We start from the raw sequence: 26955 nt of genomic DNA, 5'->3' as shown, positions 1-26955 counted from the left end.
ATATAAACAAAGGAATCAAGGCAGTAATGAGCATGAAATAGGTGGTGAAGTTAATCGCTCCTGGTTTGCTTTTCCAGAGCCACCCAGATGCCAACCCCAAATGAAAGCTTCATTCCCCACAACATCCAACCCTGAATCATCTCCAAGAAGCACAGAAAAGGCTATCCTGCCACATCTTCCTTAACCCTGCATCAAGAAAGCCCTCAAAACTCTTTTCTTGGAAAGAAAATGCTCCCCAGGCCAAGCAAAGAGATATTTGTTCTACAGGGGAGACTGGGCAAGGAGAAAGTCAGACTGTGTTACCCAAGCAGTTACACAGAGGAGTCAGCCCCAGCTCTTGGCAGAAGATGCTTTTGAGTTTCCTACTTTTCTAAAGATGTCCAGGTGCACAAGCCCACAGAGAACATCTGTTCATGGGAGTGTTTGGAAGGGAAACCGTGGCTGTGCAATTGCAGTTGTTCGGCTATTTCTGTAAATGTTTCTATTTGGGCTAAGTTAAGAGGATGAAGTTGGAGCTTTATTTGTGAGGAATCAGCTAACTTAGGGAAAAGAAGAGAGTAGCATCCATGACTGTCCATGGTGAGGTCATAAAGTCCCCAAGATTCTCCATCAAGCAGTCTCTCTACTGATGAGCTGCATGGAAACTATTATGGTCAGAGTATATGTGTGCCCTGAACACAAACTCCTTTTGACTCTTCAGATATAGAAGGGATCAGATCTACTCAGGACTGAAAACACACAATTCTAATGGGCTCCATTCTGCTAGCTGAATCAGCTGCTCTCTGCATGTGAAGTATTCTGGTAAGTGTATTAACTCTAAATTACTTCCTACTGCTCACTAAATGGTGCCCTTAGGGCCTGAAATACTTGGACATGTTTAAAGCTTCATTTACCTACATCTAAGGATGTACCTGATAGAATCAGGTCTACAAGGCAAAAATCATCTATTTTGTACCCTAAATCTCTGTCACTAGTTAATGACCAATACAGAAGAACAATTAGCATATTCATTAATTAGGGCCTTATTTACAGCCTTGGGTGGAATCTTTTTCTTTCTTTCTTTTTTAAAGCGCCGTTCTCTTGATTTCATCCAGGCTAGAGATGGAAAGTTTACTCATGGGCTAGATATCAGCATGGGAGCTTTGACCTTTCCAATTTGGATAGTGCCCCTCCTTAGACAACCTGTTGTATCCCCTCACATACATACATACATACATACAAGCTCCCAGAGGCTGGCCATATCAATGCCAAACATAGTGTGGAAAACATAGTATGGACACTTGGGTGGCAAAGCCTGCTACAGCTCAGGACTACAGAGCAAGAGATTCACGGGTCTCAGCCTTGTCTAGAGCTGGGGTTAAAAGCGTGTGCCACTCTGCCTGGTGTGCAGAGTCAGAATAGGGCATCAGACAGAGCTGTACTGTAAGGCCAGACTTTAACCCAAAAATTCCCCACTCCTGCTACAATGACCAATCCAGTAAACCTTAAGACAAAAATAAAAATTCATTTATTTTAAGTCAGATCCTCTGACTCTACTGAAATCATTAATGTCTTTTAAGATATGTAATGCATTTGAATTTCTACTCCCTTACATATCATGAGCAGAGATCCAGTCAGTAGATACTAAACTTCAGGCAGATGAAGAAAATGGCAGAGAGACAGAGGGAAGGAATAAGGGTTCTCTTAACTCACAAAGATCCTTCCAAAAGGACTGTGATTCCAAAATTTCTAACTGCAATTTCATAAAGTATAACTGATTGTTGTCTGAGCTATAAGTTGTAGAAACACCACCACAACTTATATAAGAAATTCTTCTATAAGAAAGCATAGAACACTGAGGAGGTATACAGAGGATAAAAAGACAAATAAAGAGAAATATTTCTAGTGTAGAACAAGGTCCAAAAATTTACACCAAGGGAAATATTAAAAGCTAGATCAGATCTGGGTTTCAAAAATATCAACTTGGCAGCTCTGTGAAGGAGACAGATCACAGGCAAAGATCCCAATTAAGTGGTTAACATTCTAGTCCAGGAGAGTGATGATAAAGGCCTAAACTGGGGTAGTAATTGTGTGAGCATAGAGAAAGAGATAACTTGTATACAATGACAATAACACTTGGCACCTGACTGGATATAGGAGCTGAGAGGGAAAGGAAAAGGTAAATAGTAGAGGGTGACTCTACAATGCAGACCCAGGGGACTGGAAGAATGGTGATGTCACAGACAGAATTAAGAGAGTGAAAGGAAGATGATGGGGAGAAAATAAATTCCAATTTTGGACATGCTGAGTTGAAAATGCCTGTTCAAGGTGGAGTTAACCATCAGGGAGTTAAAAATAGAGGATTGGAGCTCAACAGAGTGGAAGGCTAGCTAGGTCTGCTTAGAGATGACAGCCAAACCAGTGAGAGAATATCTAGAGAGAAAAGAAGAGCAACCAGAACCAAAAACCCAATTTCTGTTGTATAGAAGAGTGTGAAAATTAGGAAATTAGCATAAATTAGGTAAAATTACTCTTTGGATGAATTACAGTCAACAACTATTAGTTAAAACAACAAAAAGACACTCACGTCATCTGAATACTGCACATCATCCACAGCGTACTTCTCCTTGAAGTGCTCACGGGAGTGAATCCTTTAAAAAGATACAATAGAAGTGACTGGTTAGTGTCACAGCACGGGCCATATCTAATTAATGTCAATGAAAAAAAACAACAAACAGTACTTAGGGAAGCATGCGTGCCCAGAATACCAATTAATTAACCAAAAAGCATTTATTAAATACCATCTATGTGCCACACTGTAGAAAGAAAAAAGGGAAAGAATTCCTTCTCCCAATGGAGTTCTCATTCTATCTGAACACCAAAGGAAACTAAGGATTCTAAAGGTGGAACTAAAGATAGAATACACATCAGGTGCTGAAAAAGTCAGTCTGTACCAGGGCATGAAAGGAAAAAATGGAATATGCAATGGGAACAACAGTTTGGCTGAAATGTAGAATACAAAAAGAAGGGTTGTTCATATAAAGTTTGGAAAAGTAGTTTGCTCAGTCCCTGAGCAAAAAAAGATCTGTGTCTTAGGTATAACAACTTTAGCAATTGTGTAGAAGACAGATGTGGGAAGGGAGAAACTTGAGGCAAGAAGACCAATCAGGAGACTAGTGTAATAGTTTAGGCAGGAAGTGAGAAAGGCCTTGGCTTTTAAGCCAAGACCTGGTTAAAGTCTTGGCTTTGTGGATAAAAAGTAATAATGGTAATAGCTAACATTTATATAGTGCTTATAATGTGCCAGGCACTAAGCTAATTGTTTGACAAATATTGTCTCATTTAATCCTCCCAACAACACTGGGAGGTAGATGCTATTATTACCTCCATTTAACAGATAAGAAAATTGAGGCTTATAGAGGTTAAGGACTTGCCCAGCGTCACACAGCTAGTAAAGGTAGTAAGTGTCTAAGGATGGATTGGAACGCAGATCCTCCAAACTCTAAGCCCAGAGCTCTATTTATTTAGCCCTTGAGCTGCTTCCTTGAAGAAATGGAGATAGATGTTGAAATCTATGGATGTATAATCTATGTAACATGACAACCAAACACAAATTGGGAACAAAGAGGCTGGCCAAAGTGAACCCTTTAAATCTAGCTTTGTTCCCACCTCTTTCCATCTCTTCCAGTAGATTGGCACATGTATGTTTGTTTCCCCCTTCTCTCATTCTAAATCATTTCCTATCTAGTATCTCATCCCCTTTTGCCTACAAACATTACCATGTAAACATCTCCTGTGCTGAATCTCTCATTTGATTTTACCATCCCCTCAAACTATCACCCTCTTTCTCTCTTTCCTTTCACAGCCAAATTCCTAGGAAAAGCTGTTGCTGTTATTGCTTCGAATTTCTCCCCTTTTATTTCTCAATTGCAAATGATACTGAAATTGTGCATCTTGGTGACTGGAAGGCTAGTGCCCTCCACAAAAAGTGAAGTATTTTCAAGGAGAAGTGTGAATCTGTGCTGGGCATATTAAATGTAAAATGCCTAAGGGAACATCTAGTCCTAGACAGAGACCAGACAGAATAAAAGGAGACAGACCAGGATCTCGCCGATGTCTTCATAGAGATGATATCCAACCTATGCATATATCTTGTAAATAAAAAGCTATAATTAAAAAAAGAGAGATGATATCTAAATCAATAAAAGATGAAGAAGTTACCATGAAAGAGAGGGGAAAAGAGAAGGACGGAACTTAGGGGTAAACCTATAGTTGCTAGATAGGAAATATATGATAGCCAACAGGAGATACTGAGAAAGAACCGTCTCACAAAAACCCAAAAAGGAAAGAGTAACTAGAAAAATGAAGTCCACATTTAGGCATAAGAGCCTGACTTCATTCTTCTAGTTACTCTTTACTGTCTCAAACACTTACCAGCACCTATAAATAGGGATAATAATAGCATCTAACCCCCAAAGCTATTGTGAGGATCAAATGAGTTAACACATTAAGGTGCTTTGGGAAGCAAGGTAATACAATGGACAGAGTGCTGGACTGAAGTTAGCAAGACTCACCTTCCTGAGGTCAAATTAGGCCTCAGACACTTACTAGCCATATGACCTTGTTTGCCTCAGTTCCTCATCTGCAAAATAAGCTGGTGAAGAAAATGGCAAATCAGTCCTTTGTCAAGAAAATCCCAAACAGGGTTACAAAGAATCAGACATGACTGAAAAATAATTGAACAAAATGCTCTATAAATGCTATCTATCATCACCATCATCATCATTAAATGTTGAATGAAGAGAGTCAAGAAAAAAAAGAGCTGATAAAAGATACTCAGTTTTGGTAATTAAGCAATAATTTGCAACATGATAAGAGTAGCTTCAACCGACTATAGACTACAAAGTGTTGAGAAATAAAAGGGGAGAAATTCGAAGCAATAACAGCAACAGCTTTTCCTAGGAATCTGGCTGTGAAAGGAAAGAGAGAAAGGATGATAGCTTGAGGGGATGGTAAAATCAAATGAGAGATTAAGCACAGGAGATGTTTACATGGGAATGTTTGTAGGCAGAAGGGGATGAGCTACTAGATAGGAAATGATTTAGAATGAGAAAAGGGGGAAACATACATGTGCCAATCTACTTGAGGAGATGGAAAGGGAGGGGAACAAAGCTAGATTTAAGGGGTTCAGCTTGGCCAGGAGAGGAACTACCTCTTCATCAGAAATTAAAGTCAAGGAGAGAGATGATGACAAGGAATTGTGAAATATAGAAAAAAGAAGAGAGAGGTCCTGGTAAATGGCCTATGTTTTCTCAATAAAGGAATGACAGAATTCCCTCAGCTTTGAGGGTGAGTGGAGGAATACTACAAATGGGAAGAGAAAAAGTTTAGAGTAACCTTTAGAGGGAGTTCAATAAAGAATAGATTTGGAAGGAATAAAAAGATTGTCTTACTGCAATGATGACCTAGTTAAAGTTAGATTACAGATTTGTAGTGGGTTAGTCAGCAGGATTGTGTGACTTCTTACCATCACTGTCCAAGTAAGCAAAGAGCAAAAGTAATCCAGAACTGAGAATTAGCCAGGTATAACTGATAACAGGACACAGTGCAAAGGATTTAACAGCTCAGTATTTAAATGATTAACTCTTTCCCAGTCACACAGCTAATAACTATCTAAGGCCACATTTAACTCGGGTTTCTCTTACTTTAGGCACAGTATCCATTGCACCACCTAGAATAATTTTTGAGGTCATGAAACTATGTGACTGGAATCAGGAATCCTGGACAGAAATAGGGAAGTTCAGAAGCAGATAGAGGAATAGATTTAGAGGAAACGATAACTTCAGTTTTAGACAAATTGAATTTGAGATGCCTAAGAGATATCCTCAATGTGAAATATTCAATAAACAACAAGAAGTGTATGAATGAAGTTTCACTGTAAAAAGAAGGCAAAGTACCCCCAAAATCTGAAGACACAATATGGTGCTTGTTGTTTCTCAAATCAAGCAATCCATATCCTGACTCCAGGTACTGTAATTGGTTTTCCCCACACTTGGTATGCTCTCCTACCTCATCTCCATCTCCTGACTTTCCTGGCCTCCTTCAACTCCCAGCTAAACTCCTACCTTTTACAAGGTTTTTCTCAATCCCCCTTAATGCTAGTGCCTTCACTCTGTTGATCCCTCCAATTGGTCCTGTACATATCTTGTTTGTATATATTTGTTCTCATGTCTACCCCATTAGATTGAGCTCATTGAGAGCAGGGATTGAATTTGTCTGTCTTTGCATTTCCAGAGACTTAGCACAGTACCTGGCACATAATAGGCACCAAAATATTTGACAGAGGAGAAAATTGAGGTCCAGAATGTTCTTGAATTCCAGGAGGTAAACTTTTGACTCATCTGACCCAGAACTAAGCTGCCAAGCCACTTCCCAGACACACCACCATAGATATGCCATCCTACCCCTCAGCTCCCTGATAAGTGCTATTTTCTCACATTAAAACTTAAGCTTCTCAACTCAGAACTTTGCTCAGAAAGTTATCAGACTGTGCATACCCTTTGATCCAGCAGTGTTACTACTGGGATTATATCCCAAAGAAACCTTAAAGAAGGGAAAGGGACCTGTATATGCCAAAATGTTTGTGGCAGCCCTGTTTGTAGTGGCTAAAAACTGGAAACTGAGTGGATGCCCATCAATTGGGGAATGGCTGAATAATTTATAGTATATGGAATATTATTGTTATATAAGAAATAACCAACAGGATGATTTCAGAGAATCCTGGAGAGACTTACATGAACTGATGCTGAGTGAAATGAGCAGAACCAGGAGATCATTATACATGGCAACAAGAAGACTATACGATGATCAATTCTGATGGACATGGCTCTCTTTAACAATGAGATGATTACCAGTTCCAATTATCCAGTAATGAAGAGAACCATCTGCACCCAGAGAGAAGACTGAGGGAACTAAGTAGGGAAGTATGGACCACAACATAGCATTTCATTCTTTCTGTTGTTTGCTTGCATTTTTGTTTTCCTTCTCAGGTTTTTTTTTTTCCCTAGATCCGATTTTTCTTATGCAGCAAGATAACTGTATAAATATGTATACATATGTTGGATTTAACATATTAAAATGTACTGGACTACCTACCATCTAGGGGAGAGAGTGAGAAGGAAGGGAAATTTTGGAACAGGTGGTTTTGCAAGGGTTAATATTGAAAAAATTACCCATGCATATGTTTTGTAAATAAAGATATTATAATAAAAAAAGAAAAAAGAACTTAAGCTTCTGGAAGGCAGGGACCACATTTCTTGTTTGTGTTTGCATCCCAAACACTTAGTACAGCACATATAAGGAATTCATTCAGACCTAGCAAAAATTCCGTGTTGAATGTCTATTCTGCTCAAGGATCCATTTTCTTTCAGATGAGTATCTCAGTGTTAATGTGGCTAGGCTCAGTCCAGGACATTGGCTAAGAAACCTACATAGAGATAAACTAAGTTTTGCAACTGGGATCTGAGAACAGAACAGAAAAGAATGGCCTGTTTTGGAATTAGTTATTTTCAGGAAGTATTTGTTTTAATGAACTCTGAGTGTAAAGTAAAGAATAATTTTCTTTTTCTTGCTTTTTTTGAAATATGGTTAATATGGAAATATATGTTGCATGATTTTACATATATAATTGATATTATATTGCTTGCCTTCCTAGTGGGTGGGGAAGAAGGTGGGAGAGAGGGAAAGAATTTGGAACTCAAAATTTAAAAAGAAAAGAATGTTAAAAATAAATAACAAATTAAAAAAAAATTTTAAACCCTCAAAAAAAAAAAAAAAAAAAAGATGTATTTGTTTCTGAGCCTGCCCTAATCTGAACCCTTCCTTCTGTAATTTGAATATGTTTTTCTGGGTTCCCTGGGCAAAGAGAAGAACAAAGTACCTACTTGGCTAAATAGGGAATATCAGTTCCTTGTATATGATATTCAATCTCCTCTGAGTCATTTCTGCTCCAGTCATTGTGTCAAAACAGTATGATGGAGTTGAAACAATTTGGAGCTAATGCAGTGGGGATGTTCAAATCTGACCTTAATTTTCTCATCTGTAAAGTTAGGATGTTGAACTAGATCATAAGGTCTCTTACAGTTCTAAATCTACGACCCTATAGCATTATACATGTTTCTATTTGCTGTAGGTTATAAAATTGCATAATGGGGCAGTTTTTCTACTAAAGAAAAATGAAAAACTTCTTCAGGCTACCTTTTGTCTTAGGATCGAATCTATTCACACCTTTATTTCCAGTGGCTGAAGGCACTAAATGATAATTAAAACTCATTATTAGTCTGCCTTCACACAATACTGATGGGGTGGAAGCTAAAATCTACAAAAAGGATCTGTATCTACAGAGGGAAGATCATATGATCATACAATCATTGAATCTGGCTTCCTTATTTTTGAGATTAGAAATCTGAGAAAGAAAGGTTAAATAAATGTCTGGGTAACAAGCTAGTAAGTGTCTGAAGTGGGATTTGAACATCAAGTCTTTCTAACTCCAAGTATGATACTCTAGTCACCATAACACCATAACTTCTAGAACCTGACAAAAGGCCAGTTTCCCTTGATTTACTATGAACCCTATTCCTCTAAACAGACCGTCTCCTGGAGGTTACCCTTTAATTACAATAACGACTAAAATTCAGGTTGACTTTGCAGGGGGCCAAATTGACTCCTGCTCTCCAGGAACCATTGTCTATTTCCAAAGAGAGCCTCCTATAGAATCTGACTCCCTTTTCACAATGCAAGCCCAGTCTCACTGGGCAAACAAGAAAAAACAGCTGGAGGTCCTATTGCCAGTACTTCCATCCCACCAGTGTGTTTCAATCACATGTTAATTTGTCTTGAGGAAACATGGTAGATCAATATCAAGACTGAACAACAGGGTCTCCTGGGTCCTTCCTTCAAGTTTCAGATTTAATTTCAAGCTTCACTTGTAATCAACTAATATTGAGTTCTCACAGTTCACTATATTCCATTACAGGCATCAGAAAAAATAAGGTCAACCCCTCATTTAGCATACTTACAGTCCACCCCTCTCAGGTGCCACTTAGCATATCTGTCCAGTATCATTATTTACATGGGCATTCTGTATGAGTCTGAGGAGCCCCAGCAGAAGACAAAGTACCAAGTCTTAACCAAGTCAAGCTTCTCCCTAATTATCCATAAAACAGTAAGGGTCACCTATCAAGGAAAGGGGTTGGCCTAAAGGATTTCAAAGCTATCTTCCAGTTCCATAGCTTATGATCCTATGAAGAAGAGATACCCGAAACCATTCCCCACCTTATTAAAGATGCTTTAGAGTCACAGCTGTGACCCTGTGTGGTCTTTATAACACCTCTGGGAAAAAGCACAGCAGCAATTATCATTCCCATTTTACAGATGAAGAAATAGAATCCATGAGATTAAGAGAACAGGACAAGAACTCAATCTAGGAGTTTCTCTTTTCAACTGTGACAGTCTCTTGTTGATCTCTCTACTTCAAGACTCTTCCCCTCTCCAATTCATCCTCCATCCAGCTACTAGAGATTTTCCTTTAGCATAGATCTGACCACATTACTCTCTTATTCAAACTCCAAAAGCTTCATATTTCCTAGGGTATCAAATATAAGCTCTCCTTTATAGCTTTTAAAGACCTCCACAACCGATCTTTCTAACTCCAAACTCTTTCCAATCTCATAATACATTACTCTACAATTCAAACAAACTGACCTTCCCTCTGCTCTTCACACATGGCACTTCATCTCTGGTCTCCATTATTTCTACTGGTCATTCCTCCTCTCTACCCATATTACCTGTGTAGACAATGAATTGTCTCTGGCCCTCAATTTCCTCATCTATAAAATAAGGGGGTTGGACTAGACCTTAAGATCCCTTCCAGTTGTAATCAATCATCCTATGGCATAAAATGTTTCCATATGACGTAGCTTATAAAATTTCATAATAAGGTAATCTTTTTGGTAAGGAAAAAACCTCTCTCTTTTATTTTGTGGTAAAATCTATTTGAACTCTATTCATACCTAATCATTTCCACCACCAGTCTTCTTGGGATTGATTCTACCACCACCACCACCACCATCATCATCAAGAAAAGCTCATCACCAAAAAATTATACTTCTCTGAAACTGCATCAGTTTTGGTATTCATTCCTCACCAGTATCTTTAGTAACCTTTCATTCTTTAATTGGAGGGCAAGAACATAGGATAAAAAATTCCTCCCCAAATCTCCTCTTAAAAAGGCTCACACCAAACTTTTCCTCCTATTTTTAAAGATTCTTTTTGAGTTATTTTTCACTATTAAATTGTAAACTCCTTGAGGGCAGGAACTTTCTTTTTCATATATATACACATACATATATATACACACACATACATGTATATATATATATATGTATATATATATATATATACATATACACCCAATACTTAGCACAAGCTCTAGCACATAGTAGGCATTAAATGTTTATTGAATTGAAATTTGTTTCTAGAATGTTCTATCTCCTCACCTTTACCTCACAAAATATCTCTCTTCACAGCTCAACTCTCACTTTCTACAAGAAACTACAAGCATACCACTAATTAAAAATGCTCTCCACATCAACTATCCTGTATGTATATTTATTCTGTTATGTACTTACATCTGTACTTGTCAGATAGAATACAAACTTCTTGATTAGCTCTATGCTTGTTTCCTTCTCTGTTTAACTTTTGCATCTAGCACAGTGTCTGGCACATAGGAGGCACTAAGTAAATGCTTGTTAACTCCCTGAATGATTTGAATAAAGTTCCAGTTATATAGCCACACAGCTATACAGGACTAAACATTACAGCCATCACCTTCAGGAATTTCTTTTACTTTATAAGAGCCTCCTTCCTGCTAAGGGAGGACTTGTTAACTTGGGATGTCCCATACTCAACACTAATCTCATCACAGCTCCCAGCCTTGACCAAGCAGAAACTATTGGGAAGTACTCAAAGCTGTAAGGACTGACTCATAGATTCCTCCTTATATCCCCTAAGTGACAACGAGTAGAGGATCATGGGATTTAGAGATTAGATATTTGAGATCATCTAAGAATCAAGCACTTGTCAAAAATGTTATAATAGGGATTCTTTTCACAAATGGGCTGGTCTGTGTTGGCGCGGAGGTTACTTCTGACTCTCAAATTCTATGATTCTATGATAGTACAGACCCCTCATTGTAGAGAAGAGAGTATGGGAGGACCAGAGAGGTTTACCAACGATTACCAAAGTTCCAAAAGCTAGTAAGTGGCAAAGAAGGAAGTCAAATAAAGGTCTTATGACTCCAAATTCTGTGTTTTATCAACAGTAGAGTGCTGCTTCAAAGTTTAGATTGGGAGAGAAAAGGTAAAAGAGATAGAAGAAGTTCCTCTTAGTTTCGCTTTGATCAGGAATTTGCTTGGCTATACTAGTTAATCTGAACCTTTTTTGAAACCCCACCATATTTAGTTGTTCTCAGCACTCAGCAGGCATTTCACACAATTGGCCCGGAAAGGTCCAAATATTGGACATGAGGATTCTTTCCCTGATAATGTTTAGTTTTGTTCTTTTTCTTACCCACTTCCTAGGGAAAGCACTGGGCTGGGATTCTAGTTAGTGGTCAAAAAATGTCTGCTGGAGCCTAAGGAGTGTCCAATGGCATAATCTGGACAAACTAAGAAACTGGCAGCCAAAAGGTGAGTCCATTCTGCACCTACAATTGGAGGAAAGGGGAAGGACAAATCAAGTCCTTCTACTGAATCACTACTGAAGTTTTTGCTGGGATTCCTTTCTTTTGAAATGAATTATGCTGGACTAGTTCCAATATACGTCCAATTAGTTTATGCTATTTACATTTTTTGGCTTTTATTTCCTCATTAAATTGCCCCTAGTGACTATGTGTAGTCTACAGCAAGCAGCTACAAATGTATTCCCCTGATTATCTTTTATTTCAATCCACATTGATTCACCTCTCAGTGTATTAGTTCTCCAAGGTCATCAATTTCAGTTTCCACCAAAACTTTCCTTTGGGACCTGGAGGGCAACTTTCTCCCATTCTTTCACATGGCCTCTAAGAAAAACTATTATTTTTAATCGATCTTTAAAAAAAAAAAAAAAAAAGATTAATCCCTGCATTATTTAATCTTTTTTTTTTTTAATTTAACAAATATGGCTGGATGTATTAACTTTGAAAAATCAGTTTGGAAGAAGACAAAAATCTTCCTATGTCTGTCACACAAAAAGACTAACTATTTCTGCTCAGGGCATATTGCTGACCTTTTCCCAACACAAGCACTTTTTTCCCCTTTAGAAAATCCCTGGCCTATTGGATAAGTCAACTTTGCTGCTGTTTACAGTACTAAAACAAACCAAGAAAGTGAAGCAGTAACATTTACCTTCCTGAAAATGAGAAGTTATCTGCTCAAATTGGTCACTGCACTCATACAATGACAGCATCCCAGGGAGCAACATTATATAATGGCACATCAAAAACAAAAGTGGTGAGTTTATCCCCTAGCAACCTGCACACCGTCACACTTCTCCCCCCAATCTCTAAAAATTGCAGATAGTCTTCAAATCCCTTTGGTGTTAACATCTATAATATCTATCAGAAACAATCATAAAAACAGCAAAAATGCCACACTATGTCAGGTCAATGGGCCCATTGTTTTGTCTTCTACCACTAGCAGAGGGCATTGAACAATTTCTCATCTTGACAGTAAAGTTCAAAAAGACTGGGGGATATATATTGGGAGTGATGATGGAGGGAGATTAGGATTACAGCAAAGAAGACAAAGAATGAAAATAGTCAATGAATTTCCATCCAAAATAGAGATAGTCAACAGTGGAGAGGTTGTGAGAAGATAGATTAATGGGACAGTTGTGAATTGATACAACTATTTTGGAATGTTATTTGGAATTATGCTAAAAATCAAATTTATTAAAATAGTCACACTCTTTGACCTAGAGTCTCACTGCTAGGCATATATCCCTAAGTGATCATGAGAAAAAGATCATTTATATTCCTAGCAGTACTTTCATGCTAGCAAAGAAATGGGAATTGATGAACATTGATTGGGAAATGGCTAAACAAATTGTGATACATGAATTTTCTTATTTTGGACTAGATCTATGATTTCAATGGTATACAGAGCTACTGGTAAGCAAACTCCCTTTTTTAAGGACAGTCGGTAACTGCTCTGGGACACAGAGAATTAGAGAGCTGCCTGAAGCAGTGAAAGGTACAAGCCTTGAATTTAAGTTCTCTTGATTCCAAGACCAGCTCTCTATCCATTATGAAAACACTGCCACTTTCCAATAGGTATCAGAAGTAGGCTTTGAACTTAAGTTCTCCTGATTCTAAAGACTAGCTGACTATAATGGAATATAACATAATGGAATATTATGGCACAGTAAAAAAATATCAATTAGGAATAGGGAAAAAAAAAAAAAAAACTATGAACTAATAGTGAAGAAGATGAGTCAGAAAACCACAACACACAAGACTACCACAATGTAAATGGAAAGAATAAAACCAAAAAAATTTCCTGGAAGGCTAAGAAATATATGATTTACTGATTGATGCTTTTGAACTGTCATTAATTTTCTTTTTAAATATTTATCATATATCATATGTATAATGACTATTTCTTGCCTTCTCAATGAGTGGGGAAGAAAGGTGAAAAAGAACAAAATTAGGAAATATAAATTGTTTTTAAAAATCTTTATCACAAGAATCAAAAAATAAGAGAGGTGAAAGGAATATCATACAAAAATAAAAGGAAAGCTTAAAAAAAAAAGTTATGCCCAAATATGCTTAACTTCTCCTTAAGACTACTCTTCCATGAACTAATATAAATCCACTTAAGAGTTCCAATCTGTACAACCTCTCAGTAATTTCAATAATTTTACTACTCATTTTATTTAAGTACTACATACATATTTTCTTTTGTAGTAAAGTTACTTTCTTCAAGTTACAAAAAGGGAGCAGCTTCCCTAGTGTAATTATTCTAAGATTTGGTAAACTCTCATAAATGTGACGAGACAATAACAAAAGATGAGTTATAAAGGAGGCTCAAAGATTCCCTCCATCAGGAGGCAGAAATGTAAATTCACAGCAACAGGTACATTAACAATGTTTGCTGTCTCCCCCCAATCCTTGGCTATTATAGACTATATAATAGACATTACAGACTATAAAGATCATAAGTTTCAAATTAGTTAGGAATATTTATTGCTAAGCAGGGTAGGAGAAGGAAAATATAAATGATTAGGATCATTCCCAAAAGAAAACTTAATCGTACTTCTGGGAATCAAATAATCAAATCTCCATCTCTCTAAATGAGTGGTTCTTAAACTTCCCCTCCACCCTCTCCCTCACAACACAGCACTATTCTTTGCAGTATGGGACTATGACACATTGAGTATTTAAGTTAGTATTACTACAGGGAATCAAATGACCTAAAAACGTGGATGTGTTGAGTTCCACACAATTCATTGCACCTCTAGGAAATCCAACATACTATGGCAACCACTGTTTCAATCCCGTGCCAGACATCATATTCCTGTCCCATCTAGATAAATGAAATTTCTTTTCTAAATTCTTACACCCAGCTAGATAAGCAAGAAGCAAATGGGAATAGAGTTAGCAAAAAGTATCTGGATCCCACACCCAACCTGTGACCAAATTTACCAAATTAAATGTTTCCCCTTGCACTTAAAAATTTTACCTTACATTGAATCATATAATACTGAAAACATATCTTCTATGGAATATACTCCCTTCTTAAGGTTTATAGCAGAGTTAAATTAGTTCAAAGTTCTAAGAAAAGCCATGGTAAAAGCCATAGTTCTGAACCACAATTACTCAGGTAGAACAGAGACAACCATGGCTGAGTTTTGTATATAAAAAATGCTGTAAGGATGACAAAGACACTGGAAATGTAGACAACTCGGGCAATCTAGCCACCAGAAGTAGTGTAGGACCACAGGATAAAAATACAATTGATCTGATTATTGATAGAAGATGAAAATTTGCTCATGAACCATAAGCTAAGGTGGCAAGGTATAGAGATAGAAATAAAGACAGAGGTGGCTTGGCTTAGGCGAGCTAAGCTTAGAGCTAGGAGTGAGACATATCATATCATGGTTGCTAGGGATGAGTAAATACAGCTAAGCAGAGGAACTGACAGAAGTGGAGAATCAGAAGTCACTAAGCAGATCAACTAGTTTGGCTTAGACATTGTGTCCAGGAGGTTTGTTAGTCACAGGATAGAACAACTCTGGGGCAGTGAGGGGACAAAGTGGACAGTCATAGGCCTGGAGTCAGGAAGATCCAAGTTCAAATCTAATCTCAGCCATTTACTAGCTATGTGATCTTGGACAAATCACTTAACCCTGTTTGCCTCCGTTTCCTCATCTATAAAACAAGCTAGAGAAGGAAATAGCAAAGGCTTCAGTATTTGTCAAGAACACTCCAAATGGGGTCACAAAGAGTCAGATACCACTGAACAATAACAACAAAATGAATCAACCCAGTAATGAAGGCAGCAACACAACTTATGTTTATCAAGAAACTTTTACGGACAATTCCTGAGAAAGAAAGTCACTAAAGTTTTTCATTCTACAGTTTTGGATTTCTCTAAGCACATAGACTTTCCTCACTCACATCTATTTGGCAGTTTTCCTTAAGGGTGCACCCACTTTCCCCTATAGGTACTGAGTATATTGCTCTTCCCATGGATTTAGAATGTGACTCTGATTTATGTGTAGATTTTGATATATTTTATTTGTCTCTGCTTTAATATATGAGTACCTGTGATATTATTGCTATTTCTTTTGTCGTCTTGCCAAGTAAATGGTTATGTTTAAGATCTAAAAGTATTATTTTGAGTGAATGGTTCTGTAGAAAGAAATGCATCAGTGGAGAATCAAGACTAGACTTCTAAGGATGATGTACTTCCCTTAAATAGAATTAGCCCTGGATCTTGGGGAAATTTGAATCAGTGAATGGGGCATCCTTCTCTGGGAACTAGACTTGGCAGTGTGAGAACAGGAGAAAAATGAAAGTGAGTCAACTCAGAGTAAACAAGTGTTTCTATGCCTACAAGAGAGACGTGAAGTATGCTACCTATAGGGAACACACCACATCTACTCATTACATTAGTAATGTCCTCTATACTCCCCCTCCACCTTTCCTTCTAAAGAAAACTATTTGCCAGTACTCTGTCATTAATTAATAGACAATTTAGTTCCATTGTTTTTTTTGTTCAAGACAGAATTCAAAAGTTAAATGGCAAAAAAAATCTGACACATCTATTAATAAAGCAATGAGCTGCTACAGGGCATGAATTAATGACAAATACCTCAGATGCAATTTGAAGGCAGAGAAGTTCAAAGGACTTGTGATTTCATTAACCCAAGGGCTCATTACTGTATAACCGTAAGTACCCCACTGCTACTTATGGAATTTTTTTTTTCCTTTTTTCATTGATTGTTCTGAAGGCAGGTTGGTGGTAGAGTAGACTACTGCACCTGAAATCAAGACCTGAGTTCAAATCTTCTATTATCAAATGAAATAATATTTGTAAAGCATACAGCATAGTGCCCAAGTATGTGCTATATAAATATTTATTCCTTTTCCTTCCTCACCCTTGCCCTAGATACTAAGTGTGACCCTGGCCAAGTCACTTAAAAACCTGTCTGTCTTTGTTTTCTTACTTGTGAAATAGGAACAATTACAGCACCTGCCTCCTAGAATAGTGAGAAAAAAATGAGAGATCTGCAATAAACCTTGTAAACCTTAAAGTGTTATATAAATGCTACCTATTGTTTGAAAAAGATGATGATGACTGAAATTTCTATGTCAACAGATATGCAATGTTTTTTAAATACAAAAAAAAAAAACCTCATAGGCTCACAAACTATTAGAGCTGGAAGGAATTTGGTGATTATCTAGTGGAGCCTCTCATTTCTTTTTTTTTTTTTTTCACTTTTTTTTTTTTTCACTTTATCTGTATCCCTATCGCTTAGTATACTGCCTGGAACAATAGGCACCTGATAAATGCTTATTGACTTGACTTAGAAATAAGAAAACTAAGTCTTAAAAACATCACTTATTTATAGTCATTATAACTACTGTCAGAGGTGGGATTCAAACTCTTGTTTTCCTGACTATGACACATTGCCTCTTCACATGTCATTGGGAAGCACATAACAAAGTTTCCACAAGTACAAAGAACACCAGCCTTCAAAAGGAGTATTAACTCCCCTATTATGTACCCAAGCAATGTTTAGCCATCACCTGAATTCTATTCAACATGCACAAATATAGGGACACTCACTAATGGATGGCCTGAACTATCAAATTTTTAAAACACCATGACAAGTGAAACAATCACAAAATAATACTAGTGCCCATTTTTTTTTTTACAAGTGCCCTTAATAGCTAAGTATCTTTAAAAATTCATGAGTTCTGATGGAGCTGATGCAGTCCTAAGAACCCCAATAGGCTTTTACATTTCAGTAAAGTACAGCCACTCAATAACAAAAGGAGCCCAAAAAGAAGAGAAACTTTGGGAGAGGAAAAGAATGACAGGCAACGAAATTGCAAAAGCCAACTTATAAAAGATATGTGTTCATATGAAAAGAGAGAATCCCTGAGGGATGTCACTGGGGTCTCTATCAAATATCCTACTAATTCCAGGCACCACAAATAGCCAAACTTTAGTGCTCAAGTCAATACAACTCTCTTTGGTAGAACAAATTGCATTTTCCATCTATATAATGGTAAGCTTTAGCTTGGGAACATTTAGGAAAATAGGAACAACTGATTCAAAAGAGAAGCCAATCTCAAACCTATCTCTCCATTTGTTCTTCTGAGAAGATCAAGGTCCCACTAATGGCCAAGAGAATTAAAGTGGACACTTTCTACCTTTAGCTTGTAAAACATCCATTATTTCTTTTCATTTTCCCTAGTGGACAATATTACTTTAAATGATGCGCTTCTATTAAAATGGGCTCTTAGTTACAGAGATTTGAGAAATTGCATTTGTGCCCAAAGGCCTGATTTTTTCAGAAATAACAATAATTTTTTAAATAAAATCTGAAGAGTCCCTAGATTTTCTTCTGGCATTTTGAATTTCATCCTTTTAAAAAGGGCAGAGATAATTAAATTTGAAAAGTAGTTATTTTTCATGTTTTTAGTGCTAATTATAGTAAAAATCATTTAAATGTCACCTTATCATACAGTAAGGCAAGGCATCTAACATAAAATCAGCTATAAAAGGGTCTCATTGGCTCCTCTGTGGAGGGAGCAGAAATATAACTTTATTGTGTTAATGAGAGAAAAAAAAGTAAAGAACTTTTACATTAGCAAAAGGGCTCACAAGGGTGACATGAGGAAATCATGGAAAAGCTATAAATAAGTCCCAGAAGAGTCTGAATAAGGGAGACCATTGCTTGGTTTATTTTAAAAGAGAACGTAAACAGCCTCTGAGTGCCAGGACAATACAGCCATGACTACCAGGGACTCTGTGGAAGAACTTGAGTTGGACAGTCCAATTGTACCCCATATAGTGCTCTCAAAGGCATTAGTGATACCTGATAACCACCAGAAGACATCAAGATCTTTCCCCAGGACACATAAGATAGAAGGCTCAAGCAAAGCTTCAATCCAACAACACTTAGAACCAGGAAGTAGGGAGAGATGATTAAGAATGTCAGCAAAATCCAGAGAGAGGATTATCAAAACTGAATGCGGATCACAACAAAGTATTTTCACCTTTTTTGTTGTTGTTGTTTGCTCGTTTTTTCTTTCTCATTGTTCCCCCTTTTTGATGGAATTCTTCTTGTGCAGCATGATAAATGTGGAGATATATTTAGAAGAATTGCACGTGTTTAACCTATATTGGATTACTTGCTGTCTAGGGAGGGGGGGAAACAGGGAGGGGGAAAGAAAAATTTGGAACACAAGGTTTTGTAATGGTGAATGTTAAAATCTATCTTTGCATATATTTTGAAAAATTAAAAAACTATTTTTTTAAAGGAATGTCAGCAAAGTTAAATGGACTCTTTAAAAAGGAAAAATACTATTGCTCTAAGATGGAAGGAAGGAGGGGGAGAATGGACAGCATTTTACTCCCTTAAAGGGTAACATAACAAATTGCTGACATTTGTACATGTTGCCTGCCCCACCAAACCCACCCCTATACAGCACAAGCCCACCCCTATACAGCACAGGACCTTTCCTGATGGCTAGGGAAGGCTTAACAGCACAGTCTGACTACTACATACCTTGAGCACAAATACCAGATAATCGATCTCCTATAAAAAGGAGGTGTTAAATTAATGCTATATAGTGCAAGCATCACTGAGGCCTCTGGAAAATGAAATTTCAAATGGCAGGTCTTGCTGGCTGTCTGACCACCTGCACCCAGTTAATGAATAAATAATAAGGCCAAATTACAATAGTCACCATCAATTTCTAATGGCTAGAGTCTGCCTTCAGCTAAAAATAATGCCACTGTCATTCATTCAATTTACCTGGAGAAAGGATTACTGATATCCCTTGAATAGAAGTCAGCAACCATTTTGAGATTCTATTAGCTTGTCAGAGAAAAAGCAAAGAGTTCCGACTCAAGACAAGCATCCCATCCAAAAGACACTGCTTAATAGGCTGGAGACAGCCTCTCTGAAAGAGGCCCTGGCACAAAGGCTTTGGGTGAGAAAAGCCATGTTCAGAGCCCATTATAATGAGATTTCAGAGATAACCAGGCCCAGAAGATAGGCTGTAACAAGAGTCTGGAGCTGAAAGAAATAAGGCCAAACTCTTAAAGTCCAGTCTTCATGCTCTATCATCCCTGCTCCCCAGAACCAGCCTCTCAAAAGTATAGCAACTATAATAAAAATTTAAAAAAAAATACCCTGCCAAATATTAGTTAACCCCCCCCAAGCTAGTTCTCACAAAAGATTACAATATTTAGGAACAGGAAAATGTCCTCAACTATGCTTTAGCTAGGGACGAACAGAGCATAGTACACAAATCATAGAAGGAAGCTTGGGATTCAGAAGACAGAAAACTTTGGCTCTGGCAATAGCAGACTTCTTGGTTCTCAAAAAAAAAAAAAGAAAAGAAAAGAAAAAAAAAAAACTTCAGGCTCCATATCTTGGGATAAGTACCTGAGCTTTTGAGCCTCCCAAGGTCATTAGGTCATCCATCTCAAATCTCCAGAGCCCTCAGCTTTTTTTGCTCTTCACAGTTAGTTCTCTAACAGGCCTGCAATGGCCCTAGGATAAGTTTCCTAGGTTTAAGGGTAAAAGGGCATTTAGAAATCTATTCCCATCGCCTCACCCAGAATTGAAGAAATGGAGGCCCATAGAATTTTAAGGGACTTACACAAGGTCATATGGAGAAGCAATGGCAGAAGTAGGATTTCAACTCAGATTTTCTGACATTTTCTACTATATACCAAGCTGCCAATATGGATGCAATTTAGTTCCAGTATTCCTGCTACAATAATCCAGCACCTCAGCCCCTATCATGCCTTCACATTAAAAAAAAACACAAACTAAAATCAATATATGAGTAAATACATCAAACCAACTGTCCCTTACACAAGGAATAAAGTCTCTGGGGGGTGTTTCCCCACCTCAGTGGCAATGATAGATGCATATAAAATAACTTTATTAGTCTATAAAAGAAGCAAACACCTGAGTCACTGAGCAAATTGAGAAGGCTTGTGGATAGAGATGCACCAAGAATGACTAAGCAGAAAAGAGACTGATAAACAAAGGGAAATATTTTAATGCTCTCAACACCCTCACCTCAATCACCTGCCCAGAACTCTGTGAACAAAAGGAGCCACTCATGCAACACTTTAAAAAAAAGGGGGAGGGGAAGGGGAAGAAATGACTTCTATGTCAAAAAAGCATCTATGTGAAAGGGGAATTTAAAGTCATATGAAATAGGAACCCTTGATGAAATGGCAACAAAAGGGGTTAACCAATCGAGAAAGGGTTCTGATCCCAGCTGATTAGAATCGGGTGCCTGGCTCCAAATTTCTTCCAAGAGAACTGTGTTAAAGGGGAGAGGAGGAGACAGAGCTTGCATACAAGTAAGTTGCCTCTCTGGGTGACTTTGAATTGTATTAAGTGCCAGATGGATTTTCAGAAGCTATCAGACAGAGAATTCAAAAAGGAATTGAGCAACTGAAGGTCAAATGTTCACTCTGATGGGTTTTGATTGAAAAAAGCAAGGTAATCCTATCTGCCACTCTCTTTGTGTCTTATTGATTATTAAAGTGGTTGGATGCAATCATATGCAAAAAATACACAGCCACAACAGGCACAGACTTTCCTGAACAAACCCCACCCCACCCCCAAAATTGGGTGATTTAAAAAACCCTACATTAACCACCACAGCCAGCTAGTACTTCTGTTCAAAACTTTGCCATTCACTTCAGGCTTTCAGGAAATGGTTACTAAGGGAATAGAGATGCAACCTGTCACGTATAAGTCATAGGTTCATATAAGAGGCCAATGGATATAGATGTGGAAGAACTGAGTGAGGGACTGTGGTTGATGGAGCCATCCAGGGAACCTGATACATTTACTATGTATGGGCAACAGGAGTCAAGGAAAATATATGAAAATGCTCCCAGGATATTCAGATTACCTGACTCCCGATAATGATGTGCTATATTTTCAATATGAAATATAGTAACTTGCTGTCTTCCCCACCCTCAACAGAGAGGTCCCTCTTGTGACCAAATGCCCATTTAGAAAGTGACCAGTAAAAGAGGGTTATAGATACAGAGACTATGAAACAGAACTCCTATGACATGTTAACTGGTCGGATAGGCACTGCGTCTAAGTTCTATTAGCACCATGTTCTAACACACTAAGCAAATCAGCCCCAAAATATGGGGAAAGCATGTAAAAGTGAGAAAGCTTAATTACTTCAGGACAGTGCAGGCCATTAACCACAGCTGGAACTAAAGTCATCTAATATTATTCAAGATGAGTCTCAAAAAGGCCATCTGCTCAGAGCTTGCTCAGTGACCAATCACACCCCTGAATTTCCAAACAAGATCAACCTGTATACAATGTAATAGCTAGCTGGTGGGATTCTGCACATGTCCCCCACTTCTTCCTGTGCAGGAGGCAATGCTCGCTGTGGGTCTTTTTCAGACAGGGTAAACCAGGGCGAGGGTGCCCAGAAAGAATCCAGGCTCTTCAGAAAACTGTTCCTCGGGGAAAAGGAACTAGCAAGACAGTTTCAGGGAGTTCTTCCTGATCTACATCATGTGCACTCTCAAAATGGGTCCCCACATGGCTAGTCTCCCAAAGCCAGCTCTGCCGTAATGCTGCCTTCCCTTGCCTCCCCCACAACCTGTTCTGTTAAAACATTTGCTAAAATTTCAGTCATTTGATTTTCTGAGAATCAGCTCTCTTAGCAAGTTCTGTACTATTAGGGGAAAATAAACAGTTCAGAACTGGAGATCAGCAGATGAAGACAAAGAGTGCTGGGTACGGGCCAAGCAAGTATGAAGCCTTTTTTTCTTAACTACCCATCTCTAGAGGCAGTAAATTTTAGTGGAAATGTACTTTAACAGAGAAAACAGAAGGTTCTGTGATTTCCTAGCTGCTGTGTGACCTTGGACACTTCACTTATTTCCTTAGTTGTAAAGGGGAATAACAATACTCGTGCTACATTATCTCATAGGATTATCGTGAAGATCAAATGAGAAAATGCAAAGTAATTTTTACATTTGTGCCATTGCTGACATGGTTTAAGATGATGAGAAGAGAATGATGAGAAGAGAATGATGAAAACAACCCAGGAGCCTAGGGTTCAAATCCTAGTTCTGATATTAACTACAGCACCTTGACACAAGTCGTGTTGACATGCTAAGCATCAATTCTCTCACCTGGAAAATGGGTTTAATAGTTTCACTCTGTACCTCACAGGGTTGTTATAAGAAAAGTGCTTAAGCTGTCTAAAATCCTATAGAGGTGAGTTATCATCATCACTACTATAAGCAGAGACAGTTCTTGAAGTTGTGGTTGCTATTTGGTAAGAGAGGATATCCAATAGGAGCATAGTAGAATTTTCCTTATGACCATATAGTGATGTTTCCCTAGGAATTCATGTTTTTTCCACTATAATTACTTCATCTTACTTGGTAAAATGAAGTAACAGATGGAAAAATATTTTGCAAAAATAGTGTCTGTAGAGAGGCAACCTTCTGAGACAGGTAGAGAACAAGTTTTCTTCTTAGCTAAAGAGGCAGCATGATATGACATAATTAACAGATAATCTGCCTCTGAGCCTGAGTATGATACACACACGGCAGTGTGACCCTGAGCAAGTCACAGCACTTCCCATTGCCCCAGACAGCATTCTAGAAGTTACAGAGAAAGTGTCAAGATAGAGAGAGTTATTTTACTTGAGAGTTCACTATACCAGTCCCTCTCATCTCTATCTTTAGAAAAGAAAACTGAGATTAGGAAGGTTTACCAAGGTCCCAGTGCCTCAGCAGAAGAGCTAAATTAGAGAGCAGGATGTCTGGCTGCACCGCTTTGAGCAATGCCATTCTTCAGGAGACAGAAGAACCTGGAAAGCTACCCTTAGCCTTCAAGATCGTTTGCTTCAATCATAGCCACAGGCTGATTCTCCTTAATCTTGCATTTAAGAGAAAGAAAAGTCATTAGGGAGAAATCAGAACTCCAGCTCCAAGGACCTACAAAGAGGAAGCACAAGAAAACAAGTGAGGATGATAGGCATGAAGGAATGGAATGAGGAGGATGTGAGAGTCCCCCTAGAAAATCCCAGTTCCCACTGGAAGCCACTACATTTCATGACTGATTGTGGACAACAGCCTTGGCTTTGAAAGCCAGAATTATCCCTAAACTGGACAAGAGGCTGGGGCTGGTGGAGCCCCAGGAGAGGCTGCAAGGGCCTTCTTCAGAAATGAACAGTCAGGGTGTTCCCAGCATAGCCCCTCAGTGCTCACTCACATGCTAATCCACAAGGGAAGGCACCTTCTCTCCAGCCGCTTTTTCATCTGAAGCTCACAGAAGCCCCAGAGACCCCCTCTAGCAAGGGCTGGCTTTGTGTCCTCCTTCTTTCTGCCCTGGTTTTGACCTCTAATCCAGCCAAGAGGGAGAAATGAGCATTCTGGAAACAACTGACAAACTCACACAAAAAACTCAGTTCCCAAATTAAAAATCCAACTGAGTCACCAAACCAAAATGGAAATGGAGACCAAGCCCCCCAAAGTCCAAAAGCATGTGTGGGACTATCAGAAGCAAAAGTGAATTTTAAGAAAGAAATAATCACAAGAGGTAATAGAGTAATAAAGAAAACATCTTCTGGCAGGTGGGCATAAAAAAATTTTTTTAGGGCATGTGCTGTTGCTGATATTGATAGAACATAAGCTCATTGAGGACAAAGACTCTTTCATTTTTGTCTATATATTCCTAGCATCTAGAATAGAATAAGCATTTAATTGTTAATTAACAGATCCCTTGCCTAAAGCTTATCAAACACTCACTCAGTTCTGAGGAGGGTCTTTCTCTGGTGAATGTTCTCAGTCACCAAAGCACAGTTGAACTAGAGGATAGTGTTGTGCCAAAAAGTCCAAGCTTCCAATTCTTGGACCTGAGGAAGAGGGGGAAAAGAGCCAAAAGAAGTCCTTTTCCTTCTCTGAGTGCAGATATATTAGGAGGTTTAGCTGCATTAGGAATGGGAAAGTTGTATGAAATTTTTAACCCTTCCTTTTTCAAGCTTCACAACCTAGAAAAAATATCCTTCTATCCCTTCAAAACTCTTACTCTCCACATTCCATCTTGGGCTCTGCTCCAGAGCAGAAGAGTGCAGAAAGGGTGGTTTCTTAAAAGATACATGGAACAATGAAGAGCATTCCTAACTATTCCAGAAAGCTCTCTATTTACTTTGTTCCTGAAGACAGCCCACATTTGCTTCCCTTCTTTGAAAAATGCATCCCTCCCATATAGATGATTAACACAAGGCATTGGAAAATCATTAAAATACTATAAGGCTCTTACTGAAATTTCATTTATTCATTTATTCATTTTCTCATCAGGACTCATGTGAAGAATCCTGCACCTTGTTGAGATCAATCAATGGAGGTGGAAAAATTTTCCTCTGGTCTCCCTTTCCAGCAGGGGTCAGTTTCTTCCTCTGCAAGTCTTGCAGATTATTTCTCCTCCATGACTCACCACAGGTGCTCAACATTCCCTATGTTTCCAACAAGCTGGGAGCAGAAGCATCCATCAGAAGAGATCAAATTCAAAAGGTTTCTCTCTTTGAGGGGACTATCGTAGCCACTATACAAGACCTAGCAAATATCTGGCCTTTGACCATTCTCTGAACATTTTTTGGCAAAATGTTCATAACATTTATGAAGCCCTGTAGGATATACGAAGGTAAATAAGATGATTCCTGCCCATAGGAAGGTCACAGTTAATAGCCTTCACATTACTGTGAAGATATTAGTTAAATGACATAAAAAAAAAAACATAAAAGTTCCATAAGGAACCATGTGACCCTCAGTCTCTGACAGTGGTACCATGCTGTGTGTTCTAGCACTAAGAGACACCCCAAAGCCTGCTTGTTGGACAATGGAGATGGTAATGCCTTATGCATTTCACATAGATATCATATTCAGATATATATGAATATACCTGTCATATTCAGATGACATCAGGCTTTGGAAGACAGAAAGTGCTGTTCAGATGCAAGTATTAGCCCCATGAAGTTGGTCTATCCCCAGCCTAGCTTACTCAATGCCAGTTCAAACAACTGGCCCAGAATTACATTTGGGCTCTCAGCAAATGCTGCCTTCACCACAGGATTTTTTTTTCTTCCAGATGGCTCAGATGGGCTAATGCTGAAGCCAGTGTTTAACCACGGACATCTGATGTGTGCAGAAAATCCCTCTAAATGCTCTCTACCTTCTTGTGTGTCATTTCTGCCGAGAGTACGATTATTCCAAGCTAATGTAAAAATTGCAGCTTTCACCGCCTAATGCCATGAGGTACTCATTATCAATTTGGTTAGTGAGTTACTGCGTTGTTTTAAATTACAAGATATCTGGCACAGAGTGGACCCCTTTGATTTATGATAATTATCTCTCACTGCTGAGCCGATTAGAAAAGCATGATCTTACTGGGCACACACAATGCTTTCCAAACCTCTTCTCTCCTCTCCTCTGTATGCCTTTGGGAAGGAGGAAGTCCTTTTGTTCTAGGCCTGTTTTCTCTCCTGTCATGTGCCTTCCCTGCCTGTCACAGGGATGGAGAGCAGCTGATTTGTAAGTCGGTAAGAGTTTTGCTTCATGAGCTGGTTGGCAGGGGATACTGAACAAGCCCTCAGATTGTAGCCCTTCCTTAAAGACTCAATTTTAAAGTGGAATTAGCACCAGCAGAGAACTAGAAAATTGCATTTGCTTTGTACAGTGTCCCTTGTCACCTCATCCCTAACACTATCAGCTGAGCCAGGCCCAGGAAATTATATTCTAGGGATAGGAGACAGTCATCACAGCCCCTAGAAAAGTGACACTTTGGAGTAAAATTGAACACGTCCTGATGCTCCCTAAGTCTGATCCTGAGTTGAAGTAGTATTTCACTTAGGGTAACCATGAAGATGGCAGGATAGGGCTCACAGGGATCAGCTCAGTGGTTTACTTTTCTTCCTGAATAGGCCTTCGGGAATTTTTCATTTTGTGTACTCTCACCTGTTTGCTGCACTAAGTCTTGACTTGGAATGGGTTTTTAAAACTTCGCATATTAAGAAAAGTACTCACCACTCACTTTCAGATCTTATTTTCATTGTCCATAATTATGAGAGCCTATTTTAAAATTAAATCTTATCTGCAGATTATTATTGGTATCTGCTTCAAG

The 26955-nt window shown here is 38.4% G+C and overlaps 1 protein-coding gene and 1 long non-coding RNA gene across 4 annotated transcripts in view; one reads left to right on the top strand and one right to left on the bottom strand.

The window, feature by feature from the left end:
- The window catches only part of PEPD (peptidase D), a 255845-nt gene that overhangs the window by 200899 nt on the left and 27991 nt on the right, over window positions 1–26955 (bottom strand). Inside the window, exon 4 of the mRNA XM_051979735.1 lies at window positions 2567–2630. Within this exon, the coding sequence (XP_051835695.1) occupies window positions 2567–2630 (64 nt within the window). The remainder of the gene's footprint in view (window positions 1–2566; window positions 2631–26955) is intronic.
- On the top strand, window positions 361–26361 carry LOC127550637 (uncharacterized). Of its 3 annotated transcripts, XR_007950899.1 has the most exons (7): window positions 361–801; window positions 10566–10637; window positions 11619–11726; window positions 12341–12530; window positions 16308–16471; window positions 25137–25220; window positions 25924–26361. It is a non-coding gene; the product is annotated as an uncharacterized LOC127550637 (long non-coding RNA). The 3 variants fall into 3 exon arrangements; XR_007950900.1 differs by lacking the exon at window positions 10566–10637 and having other exon boundaries at window positions 25137–25479; XR_007950898.1 differs by lacking the exon at window positions 10566–10637 and having other exon boundaries at window positions 25924–26360.

Source organism: Antechinus flavipes, chromosome 2 (genome assembly GCF_016432865.1).
Source record: "Antechinus flavipes isolate AdamAnt ecotype Samford, QLD, Australia chromosome 2, AdamAnt_v2, whole genome shotgun sequence".
In the NCBI taxonomy this organism is placed as follows: domain Eukaryota; kingdom Metazoa; phylum Chordata; class Mammalia; order Dasyuromorphia; family Dasyuridae; genus Antechinus; species Antechinus flavipes.
Note: the sequence above shows the minus strand (reverse complement) of the source record. Positions and strands in the feature narration are given on the sequence as shown.